The following is a 21,080-nucleotide window of genomic DNA, read 5'->3' on the forward strand; positions in this document are numbered from 1 at the left end:
TAACTGCTTAGAAAACGATTGTCCCTGTCATAAAAGAATCCTTGTGTCTCGGCGTGATTAACTGGATTCATTCGAGGCACCTCAGGTACCTGCAAAACATTCAGAGTGTGGGGACTGTGGGTAACAAAAGCCTTTAGAGACCTCTGTTCCTGGGAGAGATTTATGGGCTGGGAGCGACAGGTACACGGCTTGTCCCTCCTTCGGATTCCTACCTACTTAGCTTGTAACTACCTCAAACTGCAGAGTCCTGCGCGACAGAGCTCGGTCCAGGCTGCGCGGGAAAACCACACAGCAGAGATCTTCGCAAGTTTGCTGGGAGAGCCCCGCCCCCTTCAATTAAGAAAAAGGCTGGACGCGCCCGGAGAGAGAGCAGGGTTCTCGACTCCAGTTAAGTTCTGGGAACTTTTTCTCCCTGAAATCTCCATCGCTGATGAAGATAGCCCAGACCCAGGGCACTTTACTCCGCTGGTGTCAAGCTAATATCAGGATCTTATTAAACCACTGAAAACGCGGCTTAGACGTTCAGTAGAAATGATGGTGATTAGGTTGGCTTCCTGGTTCGCGGCTGCCCCAGTCAGCGTTTGCATGCAGGTGTATGAAGGCTGAGTGTAAAATATAAAACGCACAAGTAAATGAATATTCATGCAGCAAACTTGCGTTGGCCTGTCCAGCCCAGGCAGGAGGAGGAGCAGCGCTTCCAGCGGCAGTTTGAGCACCCGGGTCTCTGCGGACGCGTGGAAACCTGCGGGCCTGGCCGGCTGCTCTCCTCGCCAGCCGCACAGACCCAGGACATAGGCTAGTTTCTCGGGCAACCGGGTTGTTTTTATTTATAGGGATTTTGAGTGGCCTGATCATTCGGTCATTGCCCCAGCTCTTGCTCCTGGCAATAGTTGGGAAATAACTTGGGATGGGTTTTATTTATGGAAGGGCAATTGGGATTCACACCCAGCTAACCCAGAATAGTGCCTCCAAGCCCAAGACGCACTTACAAAGGGGTGCTTGTGTAAAATTCCCCATCAGACACACCAATTTGCAAGTAGCAGAAAGCATTGAAGCCTCATCTTTTTAAACTATTTTATTCAGCTTTTTTTTTTTTTTTTTAATCTGAAAGCCCAAAATAGACTCCATGTGGTTCTAAGTGAAGTCAGCCCTTGGCTGGCTTTGAAATAGCTCCTGCAATTATGTAAAAGAGCCATTCACCAACAGGACGGAATTAAAAGGGATCTCGCCCGCTTCCCTTTCATTGCCAACCTCTCATGTTTGGCTTTTCAAAGCACTTCCAACACGATGTCTTTCTCCAGGACAAAAGGCGGAACAAAAAAAGTCCCCAAACTTGTAAATTGAACGTCAAGGGAACTTTAAACAATTTAAAGCCCATAAATAATGATAAAGGGGACTGGCAAAAAAGGCAAGCCCATTCAATTAATAGAGTTTCCCAAGCAAAGATCAAGTGGTGTATAAAATAAAAGTCTTTGGTTTCTTTATTCTGCTCCTTGACCATGCAGAAAGCGGGACAGGGGGTTTTTCTAAAGCGCCCAGAAGAAGAAACACTTTGCGGGACTGTGTGTGCCTTGACATTCTTATGTAGAAACTTTGCTTTTTGTCCCCACCCTCAAAGTAGCAGAAACAAAACAACTGCAAACCAGAAACGTGAAGGGGAGGGCGCTTTTTTTTTTTTCTTCAGAGTTTTTCTCCGGGGAGTCGGAAAATGTTCTCCGCCTGCCTGAAGACCGAGAAATGGGACCCTTCACACCTGCGCTGCTCCCCCAGCGCGGAGGGACAGGCAGAGGCACACCCAGGTGGCCCGCGGGGTGAGCCCCGGTGGGAGCTGGTCCGGAGACGCGCGCGGCTGTGCGAGTTGCCCCCTCGGAGCCGCCGCCCGACCGCGCACAGGCGCAAGCTGCGGGCTCCCGGAGCCGGGGCACACCCCACGCTGGGCTGGGCTTCCAGAGCCACGGCCGAGGCGTTCGAGGGCACAGTTTGGGGTTCCAATTCTTCGGAGCAGTCCTAATAGTTGGGGCTGGGAGTTGGTGAAACCCGCCTCGGCAGATCACCCAAGCCTTCGTCCTGGAATCTCGGAGCTGACGCTCGCTCGGGGCGCGTCTCCCCAGGAGCACCCCGAGGGCCAAGGGACAGGGTCCAGGCGCAGTTCGCCCACCCGCGGGCTCCAGCGGGAAAGAAGGGAGAGCCAGGCGGAGGCCTAAGGCTGCGCTTCCCTGGGGTGAGGCCTGAGGGGGGGGGAAGAGGGGCAGTTAGGGCGCTGGCTAAAGGTCGGAGGTGTCGCAGGGTTGGCGTTCACTTCCGTCCAGCTGGCTCCGGACCTGGGAGGCCACGTCGTCTGGGAACCCCAGATTCGGGCTCTGGGGAGGGAGGCGCGGGCCGCCGGGAGCTTCTCACCTGGTTTATCTCCTACCATCTGCTCCCTGGAATTCCCGCGGCCCCACCTTAGGGGACTTCAAACGTGCCCCCGCCACCCGGCTCCCGGCTCTCATCTCCCGCATGGCAGGCATTGTGTGCGGGACTTCACAGAGATGCTAATCCTGGGGCCGCGTGAACCGCGGCCTGGGAGGCGCGCAGAGGGCACCGAGGGGTGAGAGGGTGCTCTGGCCCCGGCTAGGCGCCCTGGGGACCACAGCGCGGCAGCTCTCCTGGAGAACTCCAGTCCGCTGCTGTTCCGGCACCGCATCCTTCCTGCCTTATTCCAGGAGGCGGCGGGCACGTCGTGATGGACCCGGGCTGGACCCAGGGAGGGAGGGCCAGAGCCCAGCTGCGAGCCCATGGAGCTTCCACTTCTCGCCAGTGTCTAGGGTGAGGCCCGTCGGGGTCCAGAGAGCATCTCTCCAGGCGGCTGACACCTCCCAGAACCGTCCCTCCCTAGCCCCCCCACCCTCCCAAACCAGAGCCCAGCTGCTGCCCCAGAGGGCCTCGACCCCCTGCAGGGGCGTTGTCTTTTAAAGAGGACGCAGTTTTCCAGGAGTGCATCCTTTTAACCCTTGGAGCGGCCAAGAGGATGTTTGGATCAGTAGCCCTGCGCATCAGGGGCACCAGTTGGGACTTTTTAACTTTTTAACAAGAAGCAGTAATTGCTGTTAAAAGGAACTCTGTCTCCTTCCTAGAGAAATGCCTGCAAAGTGAGGTCCCTATTCACTTGGTTGTTGGCCTCCTCCCATGACAAAATGCAACCCAGAAAATAAGTCAAAGACAGGGGCCGTGCATCAGGTGTGAATGGGAAGGAGAGAAGTTGGTCAAATGGGAAGGGAAAATAGGAAGGGTCTCCGTCATGCCTAACAAATGCCCTCAAGAAGAATTCCCAAGGACACACACAAAGTTGACTCACAAAATAGGCTCATGTGGAAATCTCAGGACAAGTGTGTCTATAACTGACCAACCTAATCCAAGGGAGGTTGCCCCAGGGACAGCTGAGACTATCAGAGACAGCTCTCCAGAGTGACCACCCTGAGTGAGGGACTTTTCCAAGAAGAGAGCAAGAGAGGAGTGTGAGCTAACAGGGAGGTCCACTTACTAATCACCAGGAAAGCCAGGGAGTGATAGATGACAGCCCCTTTACAGGAACACCTCACTTAAACAGAGCGCCCAAGTTAGGGGACAGGGAAAGAAGAGTGCTTACTCTGGAACCACAGAGGTGGCAGGCTGTGGAGGAGAGGCCAGGTGGAGTGTTGGGGGGGCTTGAAAGCCACGGAGAAGTAGAACCAATGTGCCAGAGCAGTGAATGAAGGTTAGCCCCAGGATGCACCCCAGGCCCCTGCAGACTCTCACCTGGCCAGGGCTTCAAGGGTGGGCATAGTCACCATCTCAACAGGGGATGAGGCAGTGCCCTGTGGTGAGGCTTGAGAAATGAGGCATAGGCTGGGACAGTCTAAAATGTCTTCATAGTTACATCAGACACATTCTCTGTCCTTATTCCCTGCCATGGCCTGAGAAGCTGGGGTTGAGCATACTGGCGAGAGGATCCTCATCCGAGATCTAAATGTTCCTGCTATCTCAGCTTCCTTAAATATGCAGCCCCTTCACCTTAATGGTTTGGCAGAAACCATTAAGATTGGTGACCTCTTTGGTCTTTGAAGCAGAGAAGACTTTTGAGTTTCCTCTGTTTGTCCTTTGGAAAAATACAGAGGACTCAATCTGCGTTAATTTGCTGCAAACAATTATATCTTCCTTATGGGTGCAGTCTATACTTCCCAAACTTTAGGAATAAAGAACTGGAAGCTAGAACAGACCCAAGACTCCAAGACCCCAGAGTAAGTTCAGCTGGTGATTACTGGCTGGTGTGGATGAAGATCAAGTAGGAAACCTGGGGGTGAGGAGAGGGGAGGGGAGTTCTCTGAGTCACAGCCCCAAGAATCCAGAAAACTACAGAAGTTTGCCCCTCACACATTCTTAATGGATACTTCAGGGTTTTGTGGGAAATAGAATACATTTTGCTAGGGGGCGTGTTACCCATGCGTGCATGCATGTGTGCACATGTGTGTGTACATGTGTCAAGGGAGTAGTATTTTTTTCTCTCCATATGATGCACATATGATGATGGACGTTATCTAAGTTTTGCTCTCTATTATGTTTTCTGCATGGTGACTGTGGATGTCCTGCAGGGGGAGTGGACCATGTCCTTTCCCCAAAGCTCCTTACACCCCCACGCTGAGGTAGGCCACACTCTGGAAATTACAATATGTAGGGGACATAGCCACTAGCACCAGCAGAGGGGAGGCTGCTTCTGGGGCTCCCTTGGGTGTCATGTTTGGTCTCACCAGGCCCCAGCCGAGTGGCAGAACTGCAGCAGGTCAGGGGCTAGGACTTTGTAGGTGGGCCCCATCCTGGCTGTCTGCCTTGGGCTGTCCTCCTTTTTCTCCTGGGCATCTGAGAAACACTGGTCTCTCTGAGAAATAAACCAAAGCCAGAAACAATGGAGCTTGTACCCACCCAGACACACCTTCTGTTCCCCGAAGAATGTGACAATAACCAAGATGAAGTTCTGGAGGGAGCAGAACTTGATCATGATGGCTCAGACAATGGGGCGATTGGCTTTCAGGTGGCCGTATTTGGTGTATTCATTGAGTTTAGGATCTTTCCCCCTTCCTTCCTTTCCCCCTTCCTCTCAGCCTCCCTCCTGTCTTTTTGAGAACATAAGTGTTTTGGAGTCTGTTACTATACTATTCCTGCTCTATTTCTTGGCTATTATGATTTCCCTATTCTCAAGTCTCTTGCAGATCCACAAACACAACAAAATAAGAAAACCTCAGAAACATTAAGAGACAAGAGACTTCTTAGCTAGATATGGTTTTGTATGCCTGCAATCCCAGCAACTCCAAGACTGAGGCAGGAGGATCATAAGTTCCAGGCCAGACTCAGCAACGTTAAAAAAAAAAAAGGCTGGGGATACAGCTCAGTGGTAAAGTGCCTCTGGGTTCAAGCCCCATACAAAAAAAATGAGTGACTTCTTATAGTTCAATTTTATTTTAACTGAAAAACTGTCAAATTCAATTCATTCAGCATATTGGAAATTATTTGGAAAATTATCCTTTAGAATAGAGTGAACTGAATAATTTATTGCTCAAGCCAAATTTTACACACAGAATATATATGTATAAAAAGTGTCATAGATCTTGGTGGATTAATGAGGGAATAGCAGGAAACAGCTTTATTTAAGGTTTCACAATTTCTAAGCTTTAGCCTGAGAAGCAGCGTGGGTGTGCACAGCGCCCCCTAGGGATCACGTAAGTAATGGTATCTGCTCTAGAGCCTGTTAGAGTTCTGTGGTTACAGCCCCAGATTCAGCCGAACTGCCCTCTCCAGGGATCAGAGTGCTGAGGCGTCCATCTTGATCATGCCTACGGTTGGTCAAGGAAGATTTCCAGATTTTTAAAAAAAATTTAAACGTCTAAGCCATCACAAACCTTCATAATTCCACAAGGTGTAGGAAATACTATCAGATTTTGTACCAGCTAGTAGGAAACCCATCTGACTCCCTTTAAAATCCGTTTAAGGTTCTCCTGGGTCTAACTCGCCCTGAACAGGTCCTAGAGGCAGATAGAAAAGAAATCTTTGACATCTGGGGCTGGAGATTCTCGGTGCGCAGCTGAACCCATCCCAGCCTCGGCTGTTCCATCTACGCAATGGGTGGGAATCCCAGCTCTCTCTCACCAGCCGCCTGACTTCGTCCCTACAAGGGGAATCATTAGTATAGTGCATATATCACGGTTGTCGTGGAGACTGAACTAGGTCGTGCCGTGCTCCCTGGCCAGGGGCCTGGCCCAGTGCGAATGCCAGTACCTCCCTGGAGTTGCAGTGCGCGCGCGCGAGCCAGCCTGGACCAAAGCCGCGCGCTTGGAGTGAGAGTGTCCTCTGTGGGCTGCCTCTGCACAGGACTCTCCAACATTTAGAAACGCCTCAGGCCACCAAGCGGAGCAGGATGTAGTGTGGTATTTAGTAATATATGTCGTCTCCCCCAGGAAGACAGAGGTCCCCAAACACCTCCCCTGGGCAGGTGCCGGCCACTCCACAGCACCAACAGAGACCGAGGCGCAGAGACCATCCCTGGCCTTTGGAGCGCCCTTTTCTGTCTGCTATCTTCACCAAGTCTTGCATTGCCAGGGCGCAAGGCACGGCCTTCTCAGGGAGATGGCTTTTACGTCATTTTAGATATTTTCCTAAAAAAAAAAAAAAAAACCACCATAAACTCCGTTTATGTGCTAAGACAAATACATTCATTCCTTTTGGGGGTAGGGGGCGGCACCCGGTGCACTTCGGCCTCCTGCATCCCTCCACATTCGGTGTCCTCAGAGCCACACTTTCCCACCTCCGGAGTTTTGAACACCGCGGGAGGATGGGAGTGGGGTGGGCGAAGCTGCTGGGCGGGACCCAGTTGCCCGCAAATGACCCAGGGCTGACCCCACCCACTTCCCTCCCCTCCTCCGCGTTCGTCCTCAAGACACTGGCTCAAGGGCGCCCCCTCCCGGCCGCGGTGGGGATCTGCTCCTCTGGGAGAGGAAGCGGGGCCAGCACAGTCCAGGTCAGAGGGCGGCCCATCAAGGTCCTGCTGGAGGGACTCCAGCCAAGGCCCCTCTGGGGACCCATTCCATACACTCCTGGTTCTAGGATCTCTAAGCACCCCAGGTTTTGTTTCCACGCGCTCTTTTACCGCGGGTTCCTCCACGGGCTTTTTTTTTTTTTTTCCCCCTTGAAAGGCGCAAACATTCCCAGTTTTAATGCGGGCCAATTATCTCGTTTATACGACTTAAAATGTTTCCTTTTAACTCATTTCAATCTAGTAAATATGCTTCAGCAAGTAGCTAATTTCTCAGGGATGGCTTCAGTCTCTCCATTTGCATATAAAGCGCATTGGGGTTGGCCTCATTTCTGGGTACGTGGGTCGCAGACAGCAGGGCCTCCTCTTCCAGGTAGGGCGCCTAGGTTTGGCCGCGGGCAGGCATAGGCCAGGGTCCGCGACCTTGCCCAGACCCCGACAACAGGGGCCCGGGCAACCCCAAGCGCCGCTCCCGCCCTGGCCGGCACTTATCCCGGAGAGGGTGCGCCCTGGGGTGCCGCATTGAGGCGTGGGTCAGGGATGCATTTATCCTGAAGTATGTTTATTAAATCGTGCCTGGAGATGGATGGACGTGGATACAGGGGAAGAAATCACAGGGCTCAGTCGAGCAATCTTCTGGCTTTAAATTCCGAATAAAAGTCTCAAATATTCCCGGGTCAGGGGGGCACTGTCTCATTAAAACCACTCTCGTCCCGAAACTGCCATGCAGACATTAAAGTGCAGTATTTTTCAATTAGAGCTGACGAATTCAATCAAAATTCCATAGATTAGGATGAAATGAGGCATGGGTCATTTACAGGGGAATTTAATTGCCGAGCCATTAGACAAATAGTATATTTGCCATTCCCGCGTTATCCATCATTTCGACATCAATACCGGGCCGCGTCTCCCCGTCCCGCGGCTGCCCGGCGTCGCCGTAAACACTCCCTTCCCTGTATCTTCTGATTGTATCTGATTTCATTTAGGGCCATGGGGGATTATAAATGTTCACGCAATCAAGTTCATTAGGACTTCAAATCGCATTTCTGATTGGGATCGCTCTGCAGCCGTCCTCGGAGCGCCTTTCAAACCCCAGCGCGAGGCTTGCGAAAACACCCTTTTGAATTTACAGCTTCCCATCCTTTTGTCTTGCGACGCCCCCGCCCGCCATCCTCCGGAGGCCCAGCGCTGCCGGGGCCTTGGCGGGGAGCAGCCCTGAACCCCAGTCGCCCAGTGAGCGCGGCTGGCGGAGGCTGGGCTGGCCCCAGCATTCCCCAGGCCGCGCCGCGGGCTCCGCCGGCCTCGGGAGACCCCTCCCCCAGCCGCGATCTCGCTGCTGGGCTGTGAAGCCCCCGGGCGGCCCGGGGCGCTCAGGACCCGAGGCCTGAGACGCGCGCGTCGGCTGGTCGAGTGGGTACCAGCCCCGCGTCTCCCGCCCCAGCCCAGTGCCACTGATGACATTTGGGGGCCTCGGAGTCCCGCCGCCGCAGGCCTCAATTGGGCTGGCCCTAAGGACTGACACTGGGTACCCCTTTTCGGGCTGGTCTGTTTCCCTCCAAGGTCCCGGGTGGGGGAGGTACCCAGCGAAGCCGTACAGGGCTCCCATTAACAAACCCAAGAGACAAAGGAGGAGGCTCTTCTGGGGAGAGCACGACAGGAAAGGCTCACGACATCCCTTCCAGCACAGTCGAAAAATAATAGCTTAATATTAACTGCTTCTCATAAAAATATACTTTCACAGATACAGTTACAAGAAGAAAACCCTCATTTTATCCTCGTACTTTGTGCTCCTCGCTGTTAGCTGCCTCAGTAATTTAATTGGAATAGAACGTGAGAAATGTGTCATTTTTGAAGAATTTATGCATCACTTCCTAGAAATCTCATTGTGTTAACTAGGAGCCTACTGCGTTCTGTTTAGAACCATAATCACATTTTTATGTGTCTGTATTATGCGTTAATGTGACCTCCTATCTTTAGCAGATAAAAAAAAAAAATCTCCTTCCATAACAAACTACCACTTACATCAAATACACGAAAACCTGTTTTCCCTATGTTCTTCAAACTTACCTACTTTCTCCAGATCATGGATAGGAAATGTGAATGGAAAAAAAAGTGCCTACCAAATGAATAATTACACACCAAATTAAAATCCTGCACTAAACATAGTCGACAGCAAATACTGCATTCTCAATCATGTTTATTGCTTACAAATTGCATTACAAAGAAATCTACTCTTTTTATTGGAGTGATTAAGCAGAGTGTTAGGATTGCAGAAATGCTGCTCCTGAAGATCAGACGAAGGCTGCAAACCCAGCTAGTCACATTGCAACAGTAAATGTATAATTTTGTTAAAGAACACGTTTAACACAGAGACGAGGACCGGGCTGTCATTATGACACCATAAAAGAGTCAACTGAAAATTATATTTATTTATAAACACATTGCCTATAAAATGCACATATTTAATATGAAGGAAGCAAGCAATTCCATAATCAATATTTTAATTACTGAATTTTTTATCATAGCAGCACAGTTCTCTATGGTACTTTATGACTCCATGGCCTTCCCGAGCTCTTCTCCCTTTATCATGGGAGCTAAAGTCCTTCCTTGTTTTCTTCTCTTCCTCCCTTCTTTCTGGGCTGAGCAGGTTGGAGGGTGAGGGTCAGACCGTTTGCTGATGGCGCCACCTGCAGGACTCTATAACAAGGAATTTCCACACCTCTAAAATCTTCCCAAGGGCTCTGGGTTATTTTAGCAATTTAATGAAATTGATTTTGTTTTAACATAGAAGGATGTTAACAACTTCAAGATAAATCCTGGAGTCTAAAAAGTATTTTGATGCTGCCAAACTATGCTTAAGTCTGAGAAATAAAAAACAGCATTGATCAGAGTTGAACTGCCAGGGCTTTTGAATATCCCAGTGGCATATAGAAAATAGGACTAAAGGAATAATTTATCCTTGAAGGGATGGAATAAAAGATGAAGTATTCTCTGTTTATCACTTGGTCCTGGGAGCTACCCTGAAGAGGTAAGAAGCAATCAGCATCTGGAATTGTAGTGACCGAGGGCCTTCTCAGAGCCCAGGGTTTCGAGGAGGGGGCTGAGTTGCTGGAGCAGACCAGCTCATTCTCCAAGTCTGCACTTTAACCATTTCTGTAGAGGGTTAAGTGTTCTCTGCAAAAGTTCAACAGCCTTCCCCATCATGTTGGTCTAACTGGTTATTTCAGAGATTGGAAATTTGATGATTATATACTTACTGAGATTAGCAAATCCTCCTTATACCTAGGGAGTCAGTGGCTTTGATTTTCTACCAAACCTGCTGAATTGATGGATATCAAGTAACTTAAAGTTAAACTGACACAAATACACTAAAAAATAGACCCAATGCTGCATTTGAAATTTTAACCCTAACATGTCACACAGTGTTCAGCCCATGTACTAACTGCCGGAGGACTGTGCACTGAGTCTGGGGGTCCAGCTGTGAACATTTGCTCCTGTCCTGGGGATAGGTGCACCAGAGAAGCCCACCTCTCTAGGACCAGTGTTGGTGGAGAACGTCACTTAGGTAATTTTGGATCCTTGTGTTCAGATGGCAGGTAATAATCAAAGATATTTGATAAAAGTAGGAAGAAAACCATGCCTTGGCTGTTTTTTTTTTTTTTTTTTCATTTTAGTAGAAGCAGCAGGTAAAGGGGCCATTCACTCTTTTATTACCTTATCAATTTTGAACCAGGTGAATGTACCATTAAAATCTAAATGTGAAATTAAAGAAAACAATTTAGATCTCGCAGAATCAATTTATGTTATATATGCAACAAGAAAAATGATGTTCAGTGTGGACTATCTAAGAAAGGAAAAAAGTTTAGATTTTTTAAAATAAAAAATAAATGCCAGGGTAAATTTTGTTTACTGGAAAGGAAATAAAATGGGAGAATTCTGGTCTTAAAATAGAATATCTTTTTCAATGTTCATTTCAGCTAATTTGTCCCCTCTCTACCTCCTTTCTCCCTACTTCTCTTCTTCCCTCCCTTTCTTCTTAGTCTCTTCCTTATGCAAGTCCTGTAATTCTAGAACTTTCCAGCAATATAGCATGGAGCATAGCTAGACTGGTCAGTGAAACAACTTTTTTTTTGTCAGTTATTTTATTTATTTGGCTCTAACAAAGTAAGTTGCTAGCAGTAATTACATTCTGCAAAACTATGAATGAATTGTACCTCATTTGATGACTAAGATAGCCTCAAGTGCACAAGCCATTTTGCCCCATAGAGTCATGGTCATAATTCAGAGACAGCATGTAGCGCATCTGGACAGCCACCAGGACCCAGGAGGACTGCTGTTCAGAGCCTGCTTCCTCCCTGGCCATTCTCTTGCAGCGGTGATGTCATGCTCCTGAAGAGTTGGGGGTGGGATAGAGGACGCCCCTCATCCCAGGAGAGCCAGCTTATGGCTGTTACTGTCACATATGGGTCCATGATGACCAAGGGTGCTGGCTGGAGAGGACAGACCCCATATTTCATAGCAGCCCTAGGACATGTTGTCCTGATCACCTACCTGGTCAAGAGCTCCAGGAGAAGGCAGGCAGCCACCATGTCACCATGTTCCCAGCCCCTGGCCTTGGGCTCCATTCCCAGCCAACTGCTAGGAAGGGTTAGTCTGGGTTAGTCAGATAAATGAACAAAGGTCAAAGGAAAACCAAAACAACAAACCAGAAAATAACAAGAGCTGGTGAGGATGCAGAGAAATCAGAACCCTGGGGCATTGTTGATGGGACTGTGAAATGGGGTAGCAGCCATGGAAAGCAGCATGGAGTTTCCTCAAAAACTAAAACTGGAACTACCATCTGATTCGACAGTCTCACTTCTGGGTGAATATTCAAAGGAGCTGAATGCAGGATCTTGAAAAAATATTTGCATGCTCATTGTATTAGTCAGGTTTTTTTTGGGGGGGGGTTAAAAAACACCTGTGGCTGGATACATTTCAGCAAGATCACTTGGGGCTGCAGAAGACCTGCCTTATACCATTTCATCTCATGGGTCCCTAAACTAGTGAGAGCTGCCATCCAGGTGAGCAAATTGCAGCTGGTTTCACTTCAGTATCTGTCTCTGCTGCTCAGTGGAGAAACCCAGTTCTGAATCCATCTGTAGGCTGTTACCATGAGCTATGCAATGTCCAGTGTACTGTATCGCCTTCCAGGACAAAGCAATCTTTCTAGCATCACCTTTTGACTGTAACTGTTCACCTGCCCTCTGGTTCCTTATACCTGTACAGTGAGGTTCAGAAACCTTGCTATGGAGGCCCAGGGCCTCCTGATTTGTAACCCACATCTCTAGCCCTGCTTCCTTCCATCTGACAAAGGATGGGGACCCTTTTTTCTGGCTGCCCATCCATCATGCCCTGCACTTTCCTGCACCAATGACATCATTCAAGTTCTCCTTTGGGTCCAGCGATGACACCTGGAGGGGCCTGGGAGAGTTATCTACTTGGGTTGGGGGCCTCTGGGGGTCTTGAAACAGTGTTTACATATCCCCTTTGAAGGACAGGTCAATTGTCCATTATCAAAGGGTGGGATGGAGATGGGGATGGGTCATCTGGAGGAGTTGGAAGATGACAAGCTGTCTCATCACTCCCTTGGAAAGTCCAGTGTGTTAAAATGTGACCCTCTACCCAGGCTCAGCCTGTCTTCTCCTTCACGGTGGCCCTCCTCATGGATGGACCCTTCTTGCCAGGGGGGCTTTACTCACCCGTGGTGCACACAGCATCCCATCTTAAGCTATAGCTGCGTCCTGGGGCCTGAACTTGCTTCCAGACAGTGACAGTAGGAGTGTGTGCCCTGGCCTCAGGGGTCTTGCTCTGGCTTTAATTGGAAAGCAAAGGGGCCACTGCTTATCCTCATACCATGACCATAAAGAGTTCTTGCTTTGAAATATAGTGTGTTGGGCTAGGGCTGTAGCTCAGTGGCAGAGTGCCTGCCCAGCATGAGGGAAGCCCTGGGTTCCATCCTCAGCGCAAGCGCGCACACACACACACACACACACACAAGTGTATTGGTAGAAAACTTGAGGTCAAGTAAGGCAATACATCGAGAGATGAGTATCTATCACTGAGCTGCTTATCTCTCATAGTTCCCGAGAGAAGAAGGCTCACCGTGCCACAGGGCCATGAAGGGAAGCATGAGCATTGGCCAGGAGCTGGGGGAGGAACAGGCTTAGGTCTGGTTAGTGTGAAGGCTTCAGTGGCTCTCGGGCATAGGAGCTGTCCCTCATTGTCTAGTTCGTGGTCCTGGAGTGATCAGGACAGATGGACAGTGGCCCTTAGTGAGAGTCAGATAAAGAAGGTGGCTGTGTGCTCTGGCCTGGTTGGCATGCATGTGAAAAGATGCTCTGTGGCCAGCTGTCTCTAGGGACTAGCTACTGGGAAGGGCTGTCCCTCATGTCAGCAAGGCCCCAGATGTCACAGCATAGGAAAAGAGCAGACAGAAGACAAGGTCAACACGTTCCTAGATAATGAGCCCCTCTCTCTTGCTGTGTGGGCTCGGCTGAGCTGGGGCAACACCTGTGGACCTGTGCATTCCAGGCTACTTTCCACAGGGGTCTGTTGGGGTGGAATGAGGGTGTCAGACAAAGGACTCCTATGGGACCCAAAGTCTGACTCGACACCCCTTTAAGGTCCTCCTGGGAAAGTGCCGGATTGCTGTGTGCTTGCTAGCAGTGACAGGCTCCAGGGAGGTGCCCTGTCATGGAAGCAAGAGTGCTCTCAGCAGGTGGGCCTGGCATGTTCTGGGCACAGACCCACTCCCAGTGGCCAGGCTCCAGGAGGGGGTAGGAGGCCTTCCCTATGAGGCTGAGGGTCCACAGGCTATGGGGCAGTAGGCATGCTGCCAGTTCATTAGGGGTCAGGGACAGATCTTAGAAAAAGACATATGCCTTTTAGTTCAGCTTTTGTTGAAAGGTACTTTGCAACAGCAAGTGCAGCAATAGTCACGCTGTCCTGTGAGCCTCACAAGCAATCCTGAGATGCAGGAAGGATGTTCATTATCAATTCCATGTTGAGGCAAACCCGAGGCTTGGCAGCTTTGTGCTTCGGCTGGTCACATGGGAGTGAGGGGCACGGGAGGCCCATGCAGATGTGCCCCTCCTCAGCAGGCGCTCTTCCCCACAGGGCCTCCCTGAAGGGCCAAGATGAGGACCAGCAGCCTTGGTTGCCAAGCTCTTTCAGTGCAAAACACCCTCTGGCTCCAAAAGTAGGTAATCTTGCAGGGACTTGGGCAAGGGCAGCAGGGGTATGAGGTGAAAGCAGTTTTTTCCAGACCATCTGCGAATGGCACAGCGGCAAAGATGCTGCAGGCAGCGCGGGGTGTGGGCCAAGGCAAAGAAAGACTGGTAGAAAGGCTCGTGCATCTGGAAAGGAAGGCGCAGGGAGTGTAAGTGGGCGCACGGAACCCACCCACATTCCTCCCCCACCAGGCCACCATAGAAAGTCATCCCTCTGTGGCTCCCTGGCTTAGTGCAGGGAGGAGAGCTGTCCTCCGCTGTGCTTCTACAATGTAGTTCCCACCCAGTCAGGGAGGCGTGGTCTCGAGGGACTTGGGCTGTGCACTCCAATCCCTTCCTGCCCTGTCCTCTCTGACAGCAGCCCTGCAGCTCCAAGGGTGGCCTCCTGTCAAACCAGTCCTGACAAGCCTTCCCTTTGGCCAGTGATGGGCTCCAGAGCCCAGGCCAAGCCATGGGCACATGGTGATCCCTGGCATTCATTAACATGCACTTGATGCAGCCAGTGAACCGGGAGAGGATTATCCAGGAAGAAACATTCTTCCTCTTTGTGCAATTGACAGTCACCCGTGCACCATGCTGTGTGTGGATGTGACCCCCTTTGCTGTGCGGGTTGCTCCTTTTTTGCTTCTGGGATTGAACCCAGGGGCCTTCTACCACTGTGCTACATCTCCAACCTCTGGCCTTTCTGTTTGGAGGTAGAATCTTGGTAAGTTGCCCAGGCTGGTCTTAAACTTGCAATCCTCCTGCCTCAGCCTCCTGAGTCAATGGGATTGCAGGCATGTGCCACCACATGTGACGTGAGTTACACCTTGAGCCATCAGAAGAGGAAGCCCACACTCAGGTCCAGACTGGCATGTCTAGAGAAGGAGCCAGGACCTGCACACTCAGGCGGCTTCAAGTCCCTTCCCTGATGTTGCTTCCCTAAGCTCCAGCAGCCTCCAAGCCAGTGTGGGCTGTTGTGTGCTCCCTGCAGCCACAGCACCCTCACCATCCTCTGCTGTATCTGTGGGGGACAGGTTCCAGGACCCCTGAGGGTACCCAAATCTGCAAGTGCTCAAGTCCCTTCTGTAAAATGACACAGTGTTTGCAGGTAACTCAGGCACATCCTCCCATGGACTTTCAATCACCTCTAGGTGACTTAGGATGCCCCCGACAGATGTCACACTGTATTGTTCAGGAAAGAAGGGCCAGAAGCCAAACAAAGCCTGCACATGCTCAGTGTAGTTTGTCCCTTAAGATTTTTGATCCCTGAATCCAAAATCTGGATGCAGAACCCATGTACAGGGAAGGTGACTGTACAATAACTGGCTCTTGGCTATGTGGTTACTCAGACGCCGGAAGAAAACAGAAACATGTAAATGTGCCCCAGTGTCCCCTCTCCTCCTTACCTCTTAACCTTTTTTTTTTTTTTTTTTTTTGGTGCTGGGGATGGTAGCCAGGGCCTGATGTGCTAGGCAAGTGCTCTACCGCTGAGCCGCACCAACTCAATGGTTCACACTTCCTGGATCCATGAAAAACTCCGCACAGATGCGCAGACAGCAAAATCTTGTACCCGAGTGGGAGAAAGAAGCATCTCCTCACCTGATACACTTCCTCAGGAATCATCTCCTTCCAGGACTCGGACACGTGCAGCTGAGCGTAGGAGTTGAAAAGAACCTCGATCACGCCCGGGGCTGGCGCGCAGGTCCTCAGCACCTGGTGGGAAGGGGGGAGATGCACTGTAGGACGACTGGCTTGGGGTTCACCTGCAGAAGGGTGGGAGGCATGCAGATATGTCGGGTGCACGCCCGCCTCTCCCTGGCTGTGGGACTGGGGTCTCAAGTTGGAGAAGAGCCACAACACAGCCCAGCAGGAGGCTGCTGGGCCCAGGAGTGAACCAGGACAGGCACAGGCAGGCTCTGAGTGCCCTCTCACCTCAGGATGGCTGCTTTGAAAACTCTGGGCACCAGGACTCAAGCCACCAAGTTCCAGGAGATGACGCTGAGGGCCTGAGGGCGAGCAAACCAGAGTTGCACCAGAAACCTGGCCCCAGGAGGGCGTTCCCAGCCTCTGCCTCCTTGAATCAGGAGGGTGACAAGGGCCCACTTCTGGGGCTGCTGGATGTCCTCTTAGCTTGGCCTTTACATTTTTTTTTCACAATGCCCACTGGCAAAGATTCCTGTTTTCTTAATTGCAAATTTATAGATCAAGCATATCAGCTTCACTGTAAAGATGGGAAAAATAAAATTTTGCTTTTGAAAAATAAATTTTTTATCATGGAGAAATTTGAACCACACAAAATAGATCAAATAGAAAGATAAAGCCCTGTGCACTCAGCATTGAATCAACGTCGATCCTGCTGCATCCATTTCCCCTCATATTGTCTTCTTATTTATTTATTTATTTCTGTGAGGCTGGGGATGGAACTCAGGGCCCTGCACAAGCTCTGCCACAGCTTCGCCCTCAGCACTCACCTAATATTGTTTTGAAGCAAAACCCCACGTGTCCTTATCATTTCACCTGTAATCATTTCAGTGTTTCCCTTAACGGACCTTTTTAAAAAAACATGATAGCACCTGAGAAATTAACATTTGTTTCTTTCTTTTAATTTATTTTTTTATTTGTTCTTTTTAACAATTGTTTCTTAATATCATCTAATATTTAGTTAGCATTACAATTTACAAATTTCTCTTAAATGCCATTATATTAACAAAATAATTTCCCTTCTGGTACTGGGTAAATGAATATAATGCCATTAACAAAATAATTTCTCCTTTGCCACTGAGTTACGTTCTTAGTCCTTTTTCATATTTTTTTTTCTTTTTTTTTTTTTTTTTAGACCAGGACTCATCAAGTTGTCCAGGCTGGCCTTGAACTTGCCATCCTTCTGCCTCAGCCTCCTGAGTTGCTTGGATTACAGGTATGTGACACCACACTCTACTAATTTGTTTGGTTTATTTTATTTTATTTTTTTTCCCTCTCATTTGTTTCATGGTATTTATTTGTTGGAGAAACCAGATTCTTGATCCTGTAGTTTTTCTTTGTGGGATTTTGCTGATTGTAACCCTGTGGAGTTTTGAAACCTGCTGCTCTTCCTCTGTCCTCTGCAAATAGTAGCTAGATTTTTCAGTTTAACAGAATTGAGATTAGATTTTGGAGAAGGGCAGGGCAACCTCATAGCATTCTTTTTGAGGGTCAGCTTTGGTGACAAGCTCACTCTTCCAAGACTTGGTTGAACAGGCTGAAGTCCTGGGAGTCTTCCAAGAACAAGCACCCGTGGAGACCATGACCGGAGCCAGTGGCCAGCCTGGCCTGCACCCTGACCCTGGGCCTCTGAGCATGGCCTCAATCAGAAGGGTGCATTTGAATCCCTCATTACAGTTGTTGCTCTTACAACTCACCTTGCTCCTTCACTGTTTTGGATCTAAGATCCTTCAAAATACAGAGAGTCAAAATTTAAAAAAGAATCGTAGTTCTTTGTTCAGAGATAACCACTATCAACACTTTGTGTATGCTAACGTTTTATGCCATTTAGACAACACATTTACACACACACACACACACAAAGTTCCAACCTACAGAGGTTCTGCTTAAACAACTCTTTGATTCTACAGTGGAGTGTAATTAACATGCATTCAGAAGAAACTGTATTTTTAAAAAATATTTATTTTTCAGTTGTAGTTGGACACAATACCTTCATCTTATTTATTTTTAGGTGGTGTTGAGGATTGAACCCGGGGTCTTGCACATGCTAGGCAAGTGCTCCACGGCTGAGCCACAATCCCAGCCCCAAGAAACTGGATTTTGAATGTGGATGTTCCCCTGGACTTGTGACATGTGGTACCCTCTTCTCTTCCCTGTGATGCTAGATGGGGCTGAGCTCCCACACTGCCCATCAGTCCCTGCTCACCAGAGGTAAGAACCAGGGCTCTGCATTGTTCTGTGTTGTTGAGCTCCGAAATTCAGTAGGTCAGGTGCATTCCATGTGTCTCCTCTGGCTGATGTTTTTAACTTACAATGACTTTATTGGTACATAATCCCATTATTAACTAAGGCTCATCTGCATAACAAAAATGCTAACTGCTTTGCATATTATTTTGAAACTTGAGTTTTTTCCGCTTAAAATAGATTGTGAATAATTCAAAAATTATAAATGAGCATTTCAGGATCATTTTTGTGCCCATATATTTTATTCTTGAATACATCAGAATATATTCATTGAATTAACTATGTAAGTTGCCTCAATATTTTTGGATAAAACAATATCCTTGGACATAATTCAATCCCTCTTTTCCTCTGATGAAACTTATTTAATTATTTATTTTTTAAAATTTTTTAAAAAAATATTTTACTTTTACGTTTTAGGTGGACACAATCCTTTATGTGGTGCTGAGGATCGAACCCAGTGCCTCGTGCATGCTAGGTGAGCACTCTACCGCTGAGCCACAACCACAGCCCCAAAACTTATTTAAATACACTGAGAAAGTTACATTCTAGAAATGGAATTGCAGGATTAAAGGTATTTACATTTTAAGGCTTTTAAAACATACTGTCAAATATAAGAACATAAATTGGTGCAGTTTTTAAAAAATATATATATTTTTAGATGTTGCTGGACCTTTATTTTATTCATTTATTTATATGTGGTGCTGAGAATTGAACCCAGTGCCTCACACATGCTAGTTAAGTGCTCTACCACTGAGCCACAACCCCAATTTGGTGCAGTTTTTGAAGAAACAAATATAAGAGTGCATCTCTCCCCCTACCCAAAGCATCTCAATAATTGATTAAATTTGATAGATGCAACATGGAATATTGACTTTTGGTTTGATTAATTACTTAACTTTCTTCTTTTATGACTTGCTAAATTACATCTTTTGCTCATTTTTCTATTGGTCTGTTCATTTTATTTCTCTGACTTGGAAGTATACTTTACTTTAGGTTGTTTTTCCAGGTAGACAATATACAGTGTTTTTCTTCTTTAATATTAATATTTCCTATTTGTTTTCCTTGTCTTATTACATTGGCTAGCACTTTTAAGTTCAATGCCAAATAACAGCATTGATAAAGACTGTGTAATCATTCTGTTCCTAGTTTTAATAGGAATTCATAGGATTTTCTTTAATGTTTCACCATAAACATAATATTGGATATAAGTTTCATATAAATATCCTGCTATGATTTCAGAAAATACCTTTCTATTGCTAAATTGTTACAAAATTTGCGATTTAATTTAATTTTATCTGTTATATTACCAAGTTTATAGAACAGGATTTTCCAATGTTGTCTCATTTCTGCCTTTATAAAACCAACCCTAATTGGCTATTCTTCTCTCCAATTGCTATACGTTGTGGGTATTTTATATGCCATATATATATATATATATATAGTATATAATATAATGCTAGATTTACTTTGATAAGGTTTTTATTTATTTATTTTTTTATATTCAGGATGGAACCCAGAGGTGCTTTACCACTGAGCTACATCCCTAGCTCTTTTTAAAATATTTTAAGACAGATTCTCACTAAGTTGCTTAGGGTGTTGCTTAGTTACTGAGGTTGACCTCTAACTTGTGATCCTTCTGCCTCAGCCTCCAGATCTGCTAGATTATTGGCATGAGCCACAGTGCCCAGCTGCTTTGTAGTGTTTTCTTTTTTAGCATTTTTGAAAATTGGGTTTGAATTTCACTTTATGTTAACTTAGTACAACTATCTGAAGAAAATTAAATCTTTTTAATACTTGGGAAGATTTTTAAAAGTATACGGTTATTGGGATTAAGACAACATGACAGAGTTTTAAAAACATTTAGTGGTGCTAGTACTGTAGCCCAGGGCCTCTTGCTTGCTGGGCCATTCTGGGTTTGATCCCCAGCACACTACATGCGCGCGCGGGCGCACACACACACACACACACACACAGACACACACACACCCCTAATCAATTGGCTTTTGTTAAGCAAGTCTCCTTTAAAATTCACTAACCCATTAATTTGAGCCCTTTTCATGATTATTTCCTTTCTCCCCTCTGCTTGGTATGTTCTACTCCTTGGATTGATGGCTCATTTGATTTAGTGGTATTTTTTTCCCCTGAGTCATATATAATAGCAATAAAAGAGAATAAAATCATGGCATCTGCTGGCAAATGGATGGAGTTGGAGAATATAATGCTAAATGAAGTTCGCAACTTTAAAAAAACTTTAAAAAAATAACCATTTTATTTATTTACTTTTATGTGGTGCTGAGGATTGAACCCAGTGCCTCACCCAAGCCAGGCAAGTGCTCTACCACTGACCTACAGCCCCAGCCCCCTGAAGTCAGCAACTTTAAACCTACTTTAAAGTGGCATCAATTTCCTTTTCAACATAGGTGGCTCATAGCAATAAATGTTAAAGCACAGTACTTCCACTGTCTTCCTTAAATAGTCTGCAATTAAATAACTTTTTTTTTTTTGAGACAAGCCTCACTTTGTTGCCCTGGCTGGTCTCGAAGCCTGGGCTCAGTGATCTTCGTGCCTCAGCCTCATCCTCTGGAGTAGCTGGGACCATGAGCACCTGCCTGAATAACTATTGACGTGGTGGTCACCTGACAGTGTGCTATAAAAGTTTCAAAGATTATATTATTTAAAATAAGTTGACAACGTTTTACTTTTATTTTCTGGTGTACTGCACTATTCGTAGGAACATCTTCTCAGGGTGGTAGAAGAAGCTGATTCAGTTTGGTTCAAGGTTCATTATGTACTCCTCACATTTATGATCAGAGCCCTATGCTTTCTCCTCCACTAGATCT

General features: G+C 47.5%; 1 protein-coding gene across 1 annotated transcript in view; it reads right to left on the minus strand.

Moving 5' to 3' along the window:
• Nucleotides 1–9,229: 9,229 nt before the first annotated feature.
• The window catches only part of Asb18 (ankyrin repeat and SOCS box containing 18), a 63,145-nt gene continuing 51,294 nt past the window's right edge, over nt 9,230–21,080 (minus strand). Inside the window, exons 5-6 of the mRNA XM_046439896.2 lie at nt 15,895–16,008; nt 9,230–14,439 (exon numbers count right to left, since the gene is read on the minus strand). Coding sequence (XP_046295852.1) covers nt 14,254–14,439; nt 15,895–16,008 — 300 coding nt within the window. The 3' untranslated portion in view covers nt 9,230–14,253. The remainder of the gene's footprint in view (nt 14,440–15,894; nt 16,009–21,080) is intronic.

The sequence above is a fragment of the Marmota monax genome, unplaced genomic scaffold (genome assembly GCF_021218885.2).
Source record: "Marmota monax isolate L192 unplaced genomic scaffold, Marmota_monax_Labrador192_F-V1.1 WCK01_AAM20220418_F8-fsc00041, whole genome shotgun sequence".
NCBI classification, from domain to species: Eukaryota; Metazoa; Chordata; class Mammalia; order Rodentia; family Sciuridae; genus Marmota; species Marmota monax.